We start from the raw sequence: 17,275 nt of genomic DNA, 5'->3' as shown, positions 1-17,275 counted from the left end.
ACAAGGTTCTGTGCTTGGACCAATTTTATTTACCTTATACATGCTTCCTTTGGGCAATATTATCAGGAAACACTCCATAAACTTTCATTGTTATGCAGATGACACTCAACTATATTTATCGATAAAACCAGAGGAGAGCAACCAACTCTGTAAAATTCAAGCATGTCTTAAAGACATAAAAACATGGATGACCTGCAACTTCTTGATGTTAAACTCAGACAAAACCGAAGTAATTTTAATCGGCCCTGAGCACCTCAGAGATCAATTATCTGGTGATGTGGATTCTGTACGGCATTGCCCTGGCATCCAACACCACTGTAAAGAATCTTGGCGTTATCTTTGATCGGGACTTGTCCTTTAACTCCCACGTAAAGCAAATCTCAAGGACTGCATTCTTTCATCTACGTAATATTTCAAAATCAGGCACATCTTGTCTCAAAAGATGCAGAAAAATTGGTTCACGTTCGTTACTTGAGACTGGATTACTGCAACTCCTTATTAGCAGGCTGCTCTAATAAATCTCTTAGGTCCCTCAGTTGATCCAGAATGCTGCAGCTCGTGTTCTCACTAAAACTAAGAAAAGAGATCACATCACTCCTGCACTAGCTGCTCTGCACTGGCTCCCAGTAAAATCAAGAATCACTTTTAAAATTCTTTTCTTAACCTACAAAGCCTTGATTGGTGATGCTCCATCATATCTTAAGGAGCTTGTCGTACCATATTGCCCCACTAGAGAGCTACGCTCACTAAATGCGGGACTACTTGTAGTTCCTAGAGTCTTAAAAAGTAGAATGGGAGCCAGAGCCTTTAGTTATCAAGCTCCTCTTTTATGGAACCAGCTTCCAATTTCAGTCCGGGAGGCAGACACAGTCACCTCGTTTAAGAGTAGACTTAAGACCTTCCTCTTTGACAGAGCTTATAGTTAGGGCTGAATCAGGTTTGCCCTGGTCCAGCCCCTTGATATGCTGCTATAGGCTTATAGCTGCCGGGGACGTTTTAGGATGCACTGAGTACCTATCTCCTCTTTTTCTCTCCTTAAGGATGAATTTTCATCTCTCAATCACACGTTACTAACTCTGCTTTCTCCCGGAAGTCCTTTTGACTTTACGTCTCATGGGGTCATCGGACCCTATGAGACGGCATAGATCTATCTGCCTGATGGATCGTCTGGGTCGTGGAATTCCTGCTCATGACTACGCCACTGTCCTGTTGAGACTCGCCCACTCCTCCTCCCCACCGCCATCTGCCTGATGGATCGTGGAGGTCTCCATCGTGGAATATGCCTACTATGAACTATTCATACACTCTGTCATATTCATTGAATGTATTTTAACTCTAAATCTGTCCTTCTGTACACATTACATCTATTGCATCTGTCCATCCTAGGAGAGGGATCCTCCTCTGTTGCTCTCCTCCAGGTTTCTTCCTTTTTCCCCTGAAGGGTTATTTGGGAGTTTTTCCTGGTCCGATGTGAGGTTTTGGGGCAGGGATGTCTATGTGTACAGATTGTAAAGCACTCCGAGACAAATTTGTAATTTGTGAAATTGGGCTATACAAATAAACTGAATTGAATTGAATTGAAAGGAGGGGGAGAGAAAGGCAAGAGAGCCACCTTTCTGTTAATCAGCAAGAAAAAGAAGAAGAAGAATTCTAAACCCTGATGATAGGCAGACGGGATGAAACGGCTCTGACTGGAGGATGAGAAAGGGGTGAGAAAAGGATGAGAAGAGGGTGAGAAAGGGATGAGAAAAGGGTGAGAAAGGGATGAGAAAGGGATGAGAAAGGGATGAGAAAGGGATGAGAAGAGGGTGAGAAAGGGATGAGAAAAGGGTGAGAAGAGGGTGAGAAAGGGATGAGAAAGGGATGAGAAAGGGATGAGAAGAGGGTGAGAAAGGGATGAGAAGAGGATGAGAAAGGGATGCACTGAGATGCGATACCTTGTTCATGGTGTCCACGGTGACGGCGTGGGTCCAGAAGCAGTCGTGAACCGAGACGAACGTCAGGCCGGCACTGAGACCGGAGGAGGGGAGGGGGGGGAATTGAAAGAGCACAGAAGACGAGAGTAGACATTAATAACGAGGATTGCTCGAGGCCTGGCGGACGTTCATTTCAAATCACGTGCGAGTTCTGTGGACCGAGCTGATGCCACGAGGCGTAGCGTACAACGCTAATTGCATTCAAGACGAGAGGCTTCGATGGGAAGAAAGGATATTTGAGGTCACAGGTACGCAGAGCGGGGACAACGACGGAAACACATCACAGACTTTAGAAGAGAAGCGACTCCGGGGATGATCGGCGAGGTGTTGCGCAATACCTATAGCAGTGGAGAGAGGTCAGCATCATGTGGGTGGAGTCCAGAGAGTGGATGAAGTTTGGCGGGAAGGCGTTCTTCTGTTTCACCGTGTCCGGCCTCCTGGGAAGGGACAGAGAGACAAGTATATATTTATATGGATATATATATATATATATATATATATATATAAATAAATATATATATAAATATATGTATCTATATGTATATATATATATTGTTTATTTTAAATGTTCTTTGTTATTTTCTTTATTTGATATTAATTTTCAGATTTATTTGATATTAATTTAGGATAGTAATATATAAGCATTTTTTGCTTCTACCTATACCTTTTCAGTCTTTCTGTTTTGTATATTAAATTGAATAATATTGTATTGTATTTGATTGACTGAATAAAATACACAACAACAACAGGTAGACATATGCAAATTCATAGAATTAATCTGAATTTTTCTGCTTTCTAAAAACAAAATGGGAGTTAAACTAAGTTTCTCATAGGCAGTGCATTAAAAGCCACGGTTCTCTTGAGGATGTTTTCCAGTCAGATGTTACAGTAACGTGTGCTATACGGAGCTGGAGATGAGAGACACTCACACACACATCGTTGGATCCACACCGTGTTGTATATCTCGTGGACTTCACTTTGCCATAATCTAAAAGAGACGTTTTATCTGATGGGCTTGGTTATGTAGTCGATAGAAGAGCACACGCATAGAGACGCGCCATAAAAGAGACAGGACGAGGTGACATGAATGCGACCGCGAGATGGAACTGGCAGTGTAAAATAAATCAAATGAAAACGCAGCGGGCAGCCAATCGGTATCGCGTGTTCCCATTACCCCGAGCGTGTGCCATTCAAATCCTCCGGGCCGCCGCGGACCGGAACGCTCCGTTAATGGGAATGGAGACGGAGCGGAGAGAGAGCTGGGGCCGAACCCAGAGCTGAACAACACACACACACACACACACAAACACTCTCTCACACACACACACACACAGTCTGTCAGTCTTGTTTACCTACTGTCAGCTTTATTTTTTGGGCCGGGGTAACGTGAGACTTTTATCTGCCGTGTTGGGCTCCAGCTGAACAAAAACAAGATTCCTAGAGATTCATATGCCAGCTCACTCAGCTGTCTGCACTCGTCTTTCTCTCTTTTGTTCTCCCCGTTTGTCTCACACCTACACACACACACACACACACACACACACGAGACAAACACACCACCTGTATCTCCCGTAGGCCCGGCGGATTGGAAAGCTGCAAGGTCGGCACTCTAAGGGTTCCACAACCACAGCCCTCTCTCTCTCTCCCTCTCTCCCTCTCTCTCTCCCTCTCTCTCTCCCTCTCTCTCTCCCTCTCTCTCTCCCTCTCTAGTGCATCCGTCCTCCCTACGGAGCTGATGGTTTACTTCGGTTCACGGGACATGATGGACGCCGACAAGGGGCTGAGCGTTTCATGTGGTTGTGTTTTTCCGACTGCGGTTTAGAAGCCTGGATAATCAGCCAGGAAGCGAGGGCTCGGAGGCCGTCACGACTCCATTTACGCATCTAGATGCCGGATCGAGCGTCTTTTTTATTTTTTTTTAAGCGTCTTTAATTACGGCGGCTGCGTGCCGAGGACGCATCGACCGCGGAGCCTGCGTCCGGTTTGGCCCCTGAACCGCGGCGGCGTTCTCTGACTGCAACATTCCGGGCGAGACGGCCTCGTTCTGAACTCCTAATTCCCTGGGAGACAATTAACAATCCTATATTTTCATTCTATTTTTAAATTCGTGCACTACTAGGGAGACGGCGCCATGTTCATAGGAATTGCATTAAATATATATATGTATATATCTATATGTTTGTGTATATATATATATATACATGTATATATGTGTGTGTGTGTATATATATATCTATATGTTTGTGTGTATATATATATATATACATACATACATATATGTATATATTTATACACACACACATATATACACACAATATATATATACAAACACATATGCATGAATATAGTTTTAATCCTTCTCAATTTTGGCAGGTCTTTTAGATTTATTCTTACTCGGAGTGCTGATTGGTTTTAGACATATTTTAGTCATTTTGTATAGTTCATAGTGTTAGCCATTACATTTTAATAAGCATGTCTTCCTTTTTTTCATTTTAGACTCATATTCTTTTCAAGTCATCAAACTGTATTGAACATTTTAATCATTCTGGTCCATCGGAAACCAGTAAGTCATTTTTCGTCAATTATTCTACATGCCAACAACCAGACCGTCACTTTAGTTTATTTATTGAGTCGACACTTCATCGTAGTTCTCGGATACAAAATTAATACTATCCATAAGCGAGACAGGATAACATGTGGATTTGCTTTGAGGCATTTTTACTGTTTATCTGAATTTCTCTGCAGAACTTCTCGTAAGATAAACTCATCTGGGAACTATTTGTGACATGCAAGATGCGTATTCTTGCATAAACACCCTTTATTTCCTTCTTAATGAGTGTTTACTATCGTAGCGGTAATGAGATGTTGCATTATATCATGTTGTACATCCATAAATGACTTTTCTAACTTAAAAAAAACAAATTCCTGTTTGCATTTCGACTCATCCCTTTTCAAACTTTTGAAGGTTTCCCCAAACACCTCCGATGCCATTTCCTACTTTATGACAAAAGCAAAGCTACATCAGAGTTTGAGGAGGCAATTAGTGGAAAATATAAGTGGAGAAAGAACTTTCGCGCAGCCGAAAATGTTGTTCTCTAAAATGTAAGCCCCTCCGGAGAAACTTTCTGCTTCCAGTCACGTCGAGAAGCTGCAGAGAGCTGGTTGCCGGGCAGACTTACTCTCTGGCGTCGTGGCTGATCTGGACGCTGATGTGTTGCATGGTACTCTTCAGCTGGAGAGGCAAAACACAGAGAAAGATATTAGTGGGATAATCACCTCACGTCCAACTTTTATGACTTAAAGTGTAATTATGAACAAGATGTCCAGCTGTTTTGTCGTGCTGAAATGAAAAAAAGAGTCTCATGTTTCATCATGTCAGCAAAACATACATGTTAATGTGAAAGTGTCATTTACTGGACACATGATGTTTGAAACATCAGATATCAAGAGCTTAAGTAATAAAAAGAAATAAAGTTGGGAGGATGAAAACTGGGATGCTTTTAAAATAATAATAATTATTGGACCCTTTGACCTGTCTGGATGGTATTCTTGCAAAAACTAAATGAAGAAAAACAGCTTAAAAAATGTATTCCCAAACGAAGAAGCAACAGAAAAATAGTAACGCAATTTGTAATTTAACAACTTGAGGCCAGTGACATTTTGCAGAACACAAAATCAACACAACAAAATCATGAGTCCCTTCATTTAATGGACATTTTAAGAGTTATTAAGCCAAACGTAAATCCATTTTAATTTCTCGCCTCAGGTTGTCATCACTTCAACCCAATTGAAAGAATTTAGGGTGGAAGTCAATAAATTGACCCACAAATCCTGCTATAATCCACATATAGAAGATCTATAGTAGATATATAGACATATATAAGACATATAGTAGATCGCTGGAGACCCTGGCAAACTCAGCACTTTACTTTACTCAGCACTTTACTTAATTTCCCCCCTGTATATTTAGTATTAGTATTTAGTTTTGTGTTTTATATTTATTTTCATTGACGCTCTGATGTGCACCGCTGCTGTGATTTTTTAATTGTCCCCACTGTGGGACGAATAAAGGAATATCATATCATCTATAACCACCTTCCATCTTCCAGCTGCTTGTGCAGGTCAGGGTGTCATAATGTGGCGACGTGAAGAGACTCAACGCTCCGTATTGCTGTGGTCGTCTTTAGACTGGCAGGTATCAGTATATCCCTTTTTTGGAGAATTAATCCAGCGTCGGATAGATATCATATTTCCAAATAGGTATTGAATGTTACTCTATTAAAAGTTATCAAACTATTTTGAGAAAAGTCTTTTTTCTTTCTGCCAAGTTATCTTACATCATCCTACGGGGTGCATATGTTTTTTAGCATTGCTCCTCCGGGTGGACCTCGGCAAAACACCAACAACAACAGATTACAGTGAGCTGCATTGTGCTGCGTCTGCGTTGCTAAATGCTCTTCAGGGATCCTCCTATGAATTATTCGGAGGTAAACAGTCAGAGTAACGGAAGTGTGCACAGTGACACCTCGACCACTTGGTTTTTGTAAATATTACACACAATGTGGACTTTATTTACATCTATTTAATGGTGACCTCACCAGGCGCAGGCGCAAAAATAACCCTTATCATACGGCCACTGCATTTGTTATATTTTGAAAGACATCCCTCCCTGTACAACGCTCCCTCACCCCGACACCTCGTTTCAAGAGGAATTACGTTGTATTACGGGAGTAAAGTGCCATAAAGTGCCTTCCAGAGTCTCACCTGTTCTCTCAGACTCATCTACATCCACAGGAGATGGAGTCATCACACACAGGAAATGGATGGGAAAGAGAGCCAGAGAGAGGAAATGAACAACAGGAAACCTCCGAGGAGGGGCATCCCCATCACCGGAGCACCAATGATATGAGACGAAGTTACGCCGCAGGTGGTAATCAAAGTATAGAACTACTACTTTACTAGAGTACTAGTATAGGAATATTATCAAAACAACCGTAATAACCGAGCCTTCATGGAAGAGGCCGGATATGTGGAGCGCAGCGCAGCGTTCGCTGGCCTGCGTTTGACCTCTGCTGGTTTTTTTCATCACATCATTTTCATTTCTTCCACTCTCAGACCGACGCCAAAGCCTTTAGTTCCCAGCGGAGGGAAGACTTAGAGCTCTAATCTCCCTCGCCTCGAGGCTCCATCCAGTCAGCTGTGCCAAGGCGCCCGTGGCCCGGGTGGAAACAACGGGGCTGCTATCGCGAGCGAGAGATATACGGCTGGCAAACAGGAAGCCGGCGGCGGCGGCGCCTCGTCGACGGGAGCATTAGTGCGTTTACCTTTCCTATCTGTCGTGTCCCTTTTGTTTGGCGCTCTGTGCGAACGCCATTTATTTTGGCCACCGGTGCGGAAACGTCTCGCCGTATCAATTCGGTAATACTTCCAGGATAACCAACATGCTTTTATTGTGAAAATCTGTACTAATACTGCCCAGATTTACCCACAAGAATCAAAATTAATACAATTTACTATAAGGGAACAGAATCTGCTTTCATTTCCTTGATTTTAAGGTTCAATACACTTTTTTTCTTTTTACACAGGCGAAATAAAGAAAGAAATAATTAGCATTTTGCGCAGCACGGCGGCTTAGTAGTCAGAGCCGAGCCGTTCAGCGCGAGGCTGACATGTCCTGAGTTTGCACGGGTCGGACCAGGCGGAGAGGAAACAGATTAACTGGTGAACGTTGTTTGGTTTGCTTTATAATACTGTTGACCGGCTCTGGCTGGAAACTCAAGACGAATCTTCCAAAATGTCTTGAAGGAGGAGGAGGAAAAAGAAGAAGAAGCACACGAAGAAGAAGGAGGAGGAGAAGAAGACACAGAAGAAGAAGAAGACGCAGAAGAAGAAGACGGAGGAGGAGAAGAAGAAAGATGAAGCGGAGGAGAAAGAGGAGAAGAGGAACAACAACAACAACAACAAGAAGAGGGAAAAGGAGCAGAAGACGCAGATGCAGAAGACGAAGACGAAGAAGGCTGGAAACCAGACATCTCACACAACGCCATCCCAAATTGCCGTTACAGGTTTTAAGAGGCTATTTTCTAAAATGGCCATGATGGAGGTCTTTTTTTTACACCTTTAAAGAAAAAAAGAAGGGGGAAATGGACCCGAGAACGGATTTACACAGCCCAGTTTCAATGATTGAGCTTATTGATTTTTAGTCGGCATCAACGAAAACAGCCGGAGCTGGAAATTGGGACATCGAGACCGGCCGTTCATAATGACACCTTTTGAAATTGGTCCACTGACATATCGAGTCGTATTGCGTGTGAGCCTCAGTGAGCGTTCGTTTGAGACATGACATCATGACATCATGACATCATGACATCATGACGTACGCCACGTCCCGGTGAAGTGGTCCTGCGTGCTGTGAGGTGTTGTTCCATTACTCAGTGTCTTTTTGACCCGCTGATGGCGGTGGATGAAAAGATACAAGGTCGCCACGGTTATCATAATTCACTTGACGGCGCACCAAATTTTGTTTAAAAAAAAAAATTACCAGAATCATTAGAATATACCGTCTGAGAGGTTTCTCCAAAATGTAAGCCAGACCACGCCTGGACGCCGAGAGCGGAGAGATGCTAAATTCCCACAAAGAGATAGAAATTGACCACAAAGACTGATGACGCGACCGCAGACAGGCGCAGAGCAACCACAAGGAGACACAAAATGACCACAACGAACCATCGAATGCTGCTCAACAACCACAAGGAGACACAAAACCACATCACGGTCGCACAACTACCAAAATAACCTTAAATTTACCAAATAGCAACAGCTCAAAAGTTTGGGGTCACTCAGACAATTGGGTGTTTTCCATGAAAACTTACATTTTTATTTATCAAATTATTTGCAAAATGAATAGAAAATATAGTCAAGACATTGACAAGGTTATAAATAATGATTTTTATTGTAAATATTAATGTTGTTCTTCTTGTGGCTCAAAGGAAGGCCAGTTTTATAGCTTTTCTCAGCAGCATAACTGTTTTCAGCTGCGCTCACATAAAAATGGTTTTCGAGGGTTTTCTACCTCTCCGCTAGTCTTCTAAGGCGATAACACCTCTATACACCTCTGTTAAACACCAGAGAATAGACATTTACCACATTAACTATGTAGAGAGTGTATTTATTATTATCATTAAACAAAAAAGTGATTTCCTAAGTGACTTCAAACTTTTGAACAGTTGTGTCTGACAAAATGAGCAAAAAGACACAAAATAACCACAAATAATTACAAAATGACCACAAGCTGTTTGTCTTTCAGTGGGTGGGCTCCTGATTGTGTGTCCTGTGTCTCATAATCCCTCCATTATGAGGCAGATTGTTAAAAAAATTATATTTTTAAAACTCTTACGGCTTAGACCGCATCAAACTAAACTATACATCAATATTGACAGTGGACATATTGCTACTTGTACTGTACCAATAAAACATTAAAAAAATAGCCCAATGAGGAGCAAAAGCCCCAAACACAACTGCATCGCTCCACATGGAGGACGTTAGATCACTGCAGCTTTTAGTCACGCTATGAACTCACACATCCAGCTGACGACTCCCCCGGGGTCACCGCTCACTGTGGCCTTGGCCGGGAGGGGAGAATGAAAAACAATGAACAAGGAATATGAGCCAGAGTGACCTCTGATCCGATTAGGATCTCCCAATCCTGTTAAGCAGCCTCCCTGATGCATGTTCAGCTACTCCGTCCTACTCTAATGTCCCCAACTCCCAGCAGCCACGGAAAATAAAACGCTCGACTCCGCCGGCCGGCGGCCGTACGCACGCTGTAAAGAACCGGCGGACAGAAAAATGCTCAAAGACACTCAAACGTGCGGAGGCCGCCGACGCCGCTTCCTCTCCCCTCGCCGGTTCATCTTCCCGGCTCCATCGAGTCTAATTACTGCCGACCGCCAGGAACACGGCGGCCTTGGATGTAAGAGGCGCAGAGGAGACTGACCGGGAGATTGAATTTAATCCAGGGAAAAAAAAGAAAAGAAAAGGTGACCTTTCTGCAGAGTTTCATTGTTGTTGCCCAATGATGCAACTGGATTAAGAGAATTATCGATGGGGATGAAAGTAAAAAAAGTTATGCGTGTGTATAATGTGAATGTGAGCTAAAAAAAACCCCTCATCTAGGAAGTCATCATCTCATTCATCATCTTTAGGCCTTGAGAAGAAGAAAAAAACACACATGCCAATCAGCCTCTTTGGCCCTGCTGGACATTAAAAGAAGCAGATAAAAATCAAAGTAAATCGGCCTAATACATCTACAGAGAGAGAGAGAGAGAGAGAGAGAGAGAGGCCGCCATCTGTCACCCTCGCTCTCTTGCTCCTTCTTAAAAGGGGGTCACTCCCCCTCCACGACAACCTCTGCTTGATGTCATCATGAAGAGCAGGCGACCCGCCGGCTACCGGACGGCGTGTGCCTGGCGTACGCCACGCGGCCGTCTCTCCTTTCTCTTAGATAATGACCTCAAGGATCTAGAGGTCAAAATGGATTATATATAAATCTGAAAGACGTGCTACTGCCAGGGTCTCCGGAGTGACGGGCAGCACTGGTCATGTTGCGGCCGAGGCACTCACGGCTATCGCAATACACCATCGGCGGTGCACTCACTCCGCCCGAGCAGAGCATCCAGTGCTCGAGAAGAAGGAGACGACCATTATTTCATGGGAGTCCGAGAAGAAAATGAAAGAATTAGAAGAGGAGACGCGGGGAAAAAATAGAGGTCAACACAAAGGGGGATGAGTGGTTCATCTTAAAGATTAAAAACAAACCTCTGATCGTTTTTTTTTCTCTCACTGCGAATATAAATTGACACTCGAGTACAGAAAGTGCTACCACCCAATCAGGGCCGTTTCTTAGGGAGGGGGAGGGGATGTTTGTACATTGGCTTGGCTCCTGTGCCGGTACGCCCGTCTGCCGTGGCGCTGACCTTCATCGACTGGAGGTAATACTCAGACGGGATAAGTGCCTCCTCCAACCTCCACTTCAACACCCCCCCCCCCGGATTTATCCCTGTAATTTAGACCCTCGCAGTCGGAAAAAAAATACAACGAGCTCCTCGGAAAAGGTTCACAGGTCCTGCAGTGTGGTGGAGAAAAAAAAGATGACGCTCGAGCGTGAGACTCACCACTTGGTTGCGTATGCGGTGGTACGGCTGAATGACGGGTAAACCCAGGGGGGTCACCCACTGCACGGTGTGGCCGGACTTGGAGATGAGCCGGGCGCTCTCCGTCAGCCAATCCTGCAACACAGCGGAGGGAGAGTCACCAGATAGTCCAATCAAGAGTGAGATTCGGCCTATTTTGTAACTGTGTGTGTGTGTGAGCAATCAAGCTCAAATCAGTGCGTTTGGACAGCTGAGTGGCAGATTCAATAAATCAGGCTTCACGTATTTAAAAAGAAGGAAACTCAGGAACAACAAACATTTCAACTTAAAGTTATATATACACTACCGTTCAAAAGTTTGGAGTCACTTAGAAATGTCTTTATTTTTCACAAAAAAGCACTGTTTTTTCAATAAAGATAACATTAATCAAAAATACACACTATACATTGTTAATGTGGTAAATGACTATTCTAGGTGGAAACGTCTGGTTTCTAATGAAATATCTCCAGAGGTGTATAGAGGCCCATTTCCATCAACTATCACTCCAGTGTTCTAATGGTACATTGTGTTTGCTAATCGCCTTAGAAGACTAATGTCTGATTAGAAAACCCTTGTGCAATTATGTTAGCACAGCTGAAAACAGTTATGCTGGTGATATAAGCGATACAACTGGCCTTCATTTGAGCTTGAAGTTTGAAGAACAAAATTAATACTCCAAATATTAATCATTATTTCTAACCTTGTCAATGTCTTGACTATATTTTATTTTCAATTCATTTGATAAATAAAAGTGAGTTTTCATGGAAGACACAAAATTGTCTGGATGACACCAAACTTTTGAACGGTAGTGTATATACAGGACTGTCTCAGAAAATTAGAATATTGTGATAAAGTTCTTTATTTTCTGTAATGCAATTAAAAAAACAAAAATGTCATGCATTCTGGATTCATTACAAATCAACTGAAATATTGCAAGCCTTTTATTCTTTTAATATTGCTGATTATGGCTTACAGCTTAAGAAAACTCTAAAATCCTATCTCATAAAATTTGAATATTTCCTCAGACCAAGTTAAAAAAAAGATTTATAACAGCAAAACAAAATCAAACATTTGAAAATGTGTTTCCAGGTGTTTCGAGTTAATTAGACGATTCAAGTGATTTGTTTAATACCCTACTAGTATACTTTTTCATGATATTCTAATATTTAGAGATAGGATATTTGAGTTTTCTTAAGCTGTAAGCCATAATCAGCAATATTAAAAGAATAAAAGGCTTGCAATATTTCAGTTGATTTGTAATGAATCCAGAATGCATGACATTTTTGTTTTTTTAATTGCATTACAGAAAATAAAGAACTTTATCACAATATTCTAATTTTCTGAGACAGTCCTGTATTATCAAACGCACGAACATTTCAGAAGCGGTTGTTGTCAATGGAGATCGTGTTTCTCAAGCCCCGCCTCCATGAAGGTGACTGTTCCACTTCCTGGAGCAGGAAAACAAGTGGCGCAAACTTGCCGAGGAAAATGGGAGTTGTTGTTGTTGTTGCTGCTCGACTTTAAATAAAGAAACTAAAAGAAACAACGCCGTGTCTGGCACAGTCTATCTCCAGGAATAGAGACCCCCCCTATTACTGCCCCACAAGTGCCTCCTCACACATGCAGGCGCACTGAGAGCTGTTGGGAAGTTATATGTGTCCTAACAAGTTGAGGTAGCGCTCTGGCCCCGAAGCAGCTGCAGTCATCGCCACCTCTCCTCCTGAAAAAGTCCCACGTGCGATGACGATGACGTGAAGAAGAGCACACGGGGGAATGAGAGATCGGGGGCGAGGATGCCGGAGAGATCACGCGACGAATCAGTCGATTGATAAGAGGCAGACGGACAGAAGGACCACCGTTTGAGGGGAATGAGTCGCTGATTCATGGGAAATATGCAGAGAGCGTTGAAGAGGTCAGGGATGACTGGAACGGGAATATTCTCCCTCCCTCCCTCCCTCCCACCCCCTGCTGGGAAACACAGGAGGATGTGACCTATTCAAAAGCAGCAGGTGCACACTCTTTCTCTCACTCTCTCTCACACACACACACACACACACACACATCAGGTTGGCACCAAGGTATGATGGGTAAGGGGATTCTTCATCTCAGACTGGGCCGTGCCGACACATTGCCCAGAGGACACAGCGGCGGTGGGTGCCGTTTTTATTTGCTGCCAGACTCCACTCTGCCTGTGGAGATAACACACACACACACACACACGCTCGCACACACACACACACCTCCCAAAACTATAAATGGAGTCCATGTGATGAATGGGTGTCGTTGCCACGGTAATAGTGAAGTAAAGAAGTCGTCAATACAAATAAAATATCATCCAGTCCGGAGTAGGTCAGTAGACTGGAGTCACTGTTATTCTCCAGCTCTTCAAGAAGAAATATTTGTTGTAATTGGAGGTAAATTATGGATTATGTTCCGTTAATAAAAGGAGTATATATGTTGAACTGTGAGTTTGTAGAGACTTTTATATTTATTTATTCTTAACAATTTTGCTCGTTTTAACTTGTCAGGTTACATCTCAATGAATGGGAACCAAAGGGACGCTTCAGCCACAGAATTATTAGACATTCACCGCGTGTTCCCCGCAGAGCCCCGCGGTGAACGGAGAAATACGGAAAAACTGACTAAAAAGGAATAATTCCGTAATAAAAAGAAATTTTCTTTTTATTAACAGCATAAACAACTCCTTCAGTAAAATCCAAGTCTCCAGCGGTGTGCTCACTCCTTGCCATCCATTTGTGTTTTCACCAACATAGTATAATTTAAAACACGTTGGACCCGTTTTAAAGGGGTGAAGTATTCCTTTAAGCGCAAGTGTGTTAGTTCCCCAAATTACATCTTCCTTTATGGAAAACCTTTATCAGGAAATTACAGAGACCATAAAGGGTGTTACTCTAAACCGAGGGTTGACGATGCACGGCGTGCGTGAGTCATGTGATATCTGTGATGTCCATGAACCCACCTGGATCTCTCTGGTCCCCGTGAACATCTCCTTGAGGCCATTGAACACCATCCGCACCAGGTATTGAGATGCTTCCCACACGTGATCCTGGAAATGCAACACATGATTAGGCTTGTGTATTTTATTTTATCACACACACACACACACACACACACATTTATGTCTCAATAAAACAAACTATATATAATGTAAAATGCTAACATCAGTGATAAAAGTTGAGTGGTACATTTCTCATATCACCACAGTGATATGATCTCCTTCTCTGTGGGAGCTGCCTCATCCCCCCCCTCCCCCGCTTGTAATCCCTCACAATTACCCCCCCCCCCCCAATTCCCCCTTTTAAACAATTAGGGAGATTATGCAGAAGTCGTTTAGCACAATCCTCCAGCTGCGAGCCGGTAGATACACCGATGCCGCTCCCATCTACACCAGATTAACTCATATTGTCAGGAAGTATATCGCTATGTGACAGATAATAAGCACTACAGAGCTGGAAGATGATGAAATGCCCCCCCCCCCTCCTCCACGGTGTCATTTGACAGAAGGGGCGGATCCGTTTACGAGCAGCGGTTCCGATCTAAAAATAGATCCATAATGACTGTGCACAGGATCTGAAATATATCTGTTGTTGCATTACGCTCCCAGCCTCCCTGAGAGGACCACGGGTAATATCTTATTTCACTGCAATAAGACGATACATAAATTAGCTTGACTAACAGAAACTGTAAAAGCTTCGGCTCGGCCTGAAGAGACGGTACGGTGGGATCCTGAATGTCAAGGTCAGCGCGACTGGAATCCTTTTAGGGGGGGGGGGGGGACATTCCACACAGTCGCTGCCCATTTTATGATAACATGCCGGAGACAATGGAGCGATAATATCCGGGGAAGATTGACGTCCTTCAATCATCAGGGTTCTTACACATTTTGACCAATGGATTTCCAGGACTTTAAACCAAATTTCCATGACCAAATTGAAATCTCGGTGTTAGCATGAACATTTTTGAAAATGTTGCGTATTGAGAGCGTACGCCGGCTTATATTTTGAGCGTCTTTTTAAAAAAAAAACTTATTAATTATTTCAAACTCGGCGGAAATGAACATGTGATTATAACAAATTTCCATTACTTTTCACAAACTTTTATGATTTAAGTTTTTTTATGACTTTTCCAGGCCTGGAAATAGATAGATAGATAGATGGATACTTTATTAATCCCGAGGGAAATTTAGGTCATTCAGTAGTTTATACACTTAACTTAACTCACAAACATACACAAATCACAGTAGAATCACAGTAGAAAAACAATACACATAGGGAGAACATGTTCACAGGGAGTAGGGTGTATACAGATATTACAGTGTGCAAAGAGATATAAATAGTACAATGGGCTAGTATAGCCAGTAAAAAGAGTAAAAAGATGGACAATGGAATGGAAAAATAAAGAGCTGAGAAGAGGAGGGGAGACTGAGGTAGACTCATGCAGAGAAGTCCATCTCCCTCCCCCTCCCCCTCTGCGTGGCGTTGTAAAGTTGAATTGCCCTGGGGACAAAGGACTTCCTCAGCCTGTCCGATGAGCATGACAGTGACAGGAGTCTGCCACTGAAAATAACCATTTTTAAATTCCCTGACTTTTCCAGGTTTTCCATGACCGTACGAACCCTGAATCATAACGAGTCAGTCTTGGGCCCAGTGTGTGAGAGTGTAACGCCTAAGGGGAAGCTGTAAGGGAAGATCCGTAGAGAGGAGGCCACCACGCGAAGGGAAAGCCCCCCCGATCCATACCGTACCTTCGGGAACTCGTCGATCTCCTTCAGTTGCTTCTCTATCTGGAGGCGTCCCCCGTAGCGCGTGACCCCGTACACGACCGTCATCACGGTCTGCTTCACCACCTTCCTGCTGATGAAGCCCTCCAGGACCTGGGCGACCTTCATGCCGCTCCGTGCGTCCCGCGCCCGGAACTCCTCCACCTGAAACACAGGTGCGCACATTGAGGTGGACGAGAAGGACAACACTGGGTTCAAAACGTGTCTTTCGGAGGACGCACAAGCATTTAATCAGGGAAGAAGAGGAGAAAAAAAAGGTCCATCACGGTCGTGAAACACCGATCGATCGGTTGCCTGATCAATCGATCCCTCCGTGTGGTTGCTATGCAACAAAGTTAGCCAACACCAGGAAGGCCACTAAACCTCTGTTTATCATTGAAAAGTTAGCTTTTGTAGGAATAATAATTTGCTTAATTTAAATTCACTCCAGAGAGTTCTGATCTACTTAAAAAGGGGATCAAGATTGATGAATAGCATTTTTGGTGAGAAGAAATATGTATATTCCGGTTTTGAACGTTTCTAAAAAATGTTTTACTTTATTGGACTGAATCAGAAAATCTTCGTCAAGCACGAGGCAACAGTTATCGATTATCGATCTGACAATTGATCGCTTCAGCTGTTCTAGATTAAATATCGTCAACATATCCGTCGCCACGGTTACTTATTGTCCCGCTTATCTTTTACGAGTCAACACGGTTTATTTATCACGGGTCAAAATATCTGTCCTAAAATGTCAGTTCATAACAATTGGCTTAAATTTAAAAAGAGTTCATTTGATGGCATCGTCTGCCCTCTTGCCTCAAAGCCTTTGGACATGAGAGTCTTGAGAGAGAAAACTTTTAAATTTAAGACCTCCAGTAAGAAACTTTAAATGTATTCTCAAAGCTAATTAATCTGTCAAGTCATCTGAATATTACCAGCAGAGCAGCCGCCGCCGGCCTTGCAAGTAAAATAAAATCACAGTTGGGCTACGTTGCGCTCAATGAGTCAATGTGAAAAAAAAGGGACAAAAACAATGCTAACCCCCCCCCCCCCCAAAATACAAATAAATAAAAAGCGGCCAGTGGTGCTGACCTGCTGTGCTACTCCGCTGTACACATCCTGGGGCACGTCGCAGGGCATGAGGTTGACGGACGTGGCGCCAACAACATCTCTGCCGAGGGCGGCGTAGTGCTGGAGGCCATTACAGGAGCCGTCCTGGTGGAGAGGAGATGGGGAGGGGGGGGGAGAGAACAGAATTACAGGGACTGCCATTAAATGGGAGGAGAGGGAGGTGACAGGTGAACAAAACAAAGGACTCAGAGGAG

General features: G+C 43.3%; 1 protein-coding gene across 1 annotated transcript in view; it reads right to left on the bottom strand.

Moving 5' to 3' along the window:
- Positions 1-17,275, bottom strand: part of polrmt (polymerase (RNA) mitochondrial (DNA directed)) — a 49,096-nt gene that overhangs the window by 10,271 nt on the left and 21,550 nt on the right. Inside the window, exons 12-19 of the mRNA XM_056413947.1 lie at positions 17,043-17,165; positions 15,933-16,112; positions 14,148-14,234; positions 11,150-11,263; positions 5,156-5,208; positions 2,315-2,413; positions 1,938-2,010; positions 1,684-1,691 (exon numbers count right to left, since the gene is read on the bottom strand). Coding sequence (XP_056269922.1) covers positions 1,684-1,691; positions 1,938-2,010; positions 2,315-2,413; positions 5,156-5,208; positions 11,150-11,263; positions 14,148-14,234; positions 15,933-16,112; positions 17,043-17,165 — 737 coding nt within the window. The remainder of the gene's footprint in view (positions 1-1,683; positions 1,692-1,937; positions 2,011-2,314; positions 2,414-5,155; positions 5,209-11,149; positions 11,264-14,147; positions 14,235-15,932; positions 16,113-17,042; positions 17,166-17,275) is intronic.

Source organism: Pseudoliparis swirei, chromosome 5 (assembly GCF_029220125.1).
Source record: "Pseudoliparis swirei isolate HS2019 ecotype Mariana Trench chromosome 5, NWPU_hadal_v1, whole genome shotgun sequence".
In the NCBI taxonomy this organism is placed as follows: Eukaryota; Metazoa; Chordata; class Actinopteri; order Perciformes; family Liparidae; genus Pseudoliparis; species Pseudoliparis swirei.
This window is presented reverse-complemented; position numbering and strand designations above follow the sequence as displayed.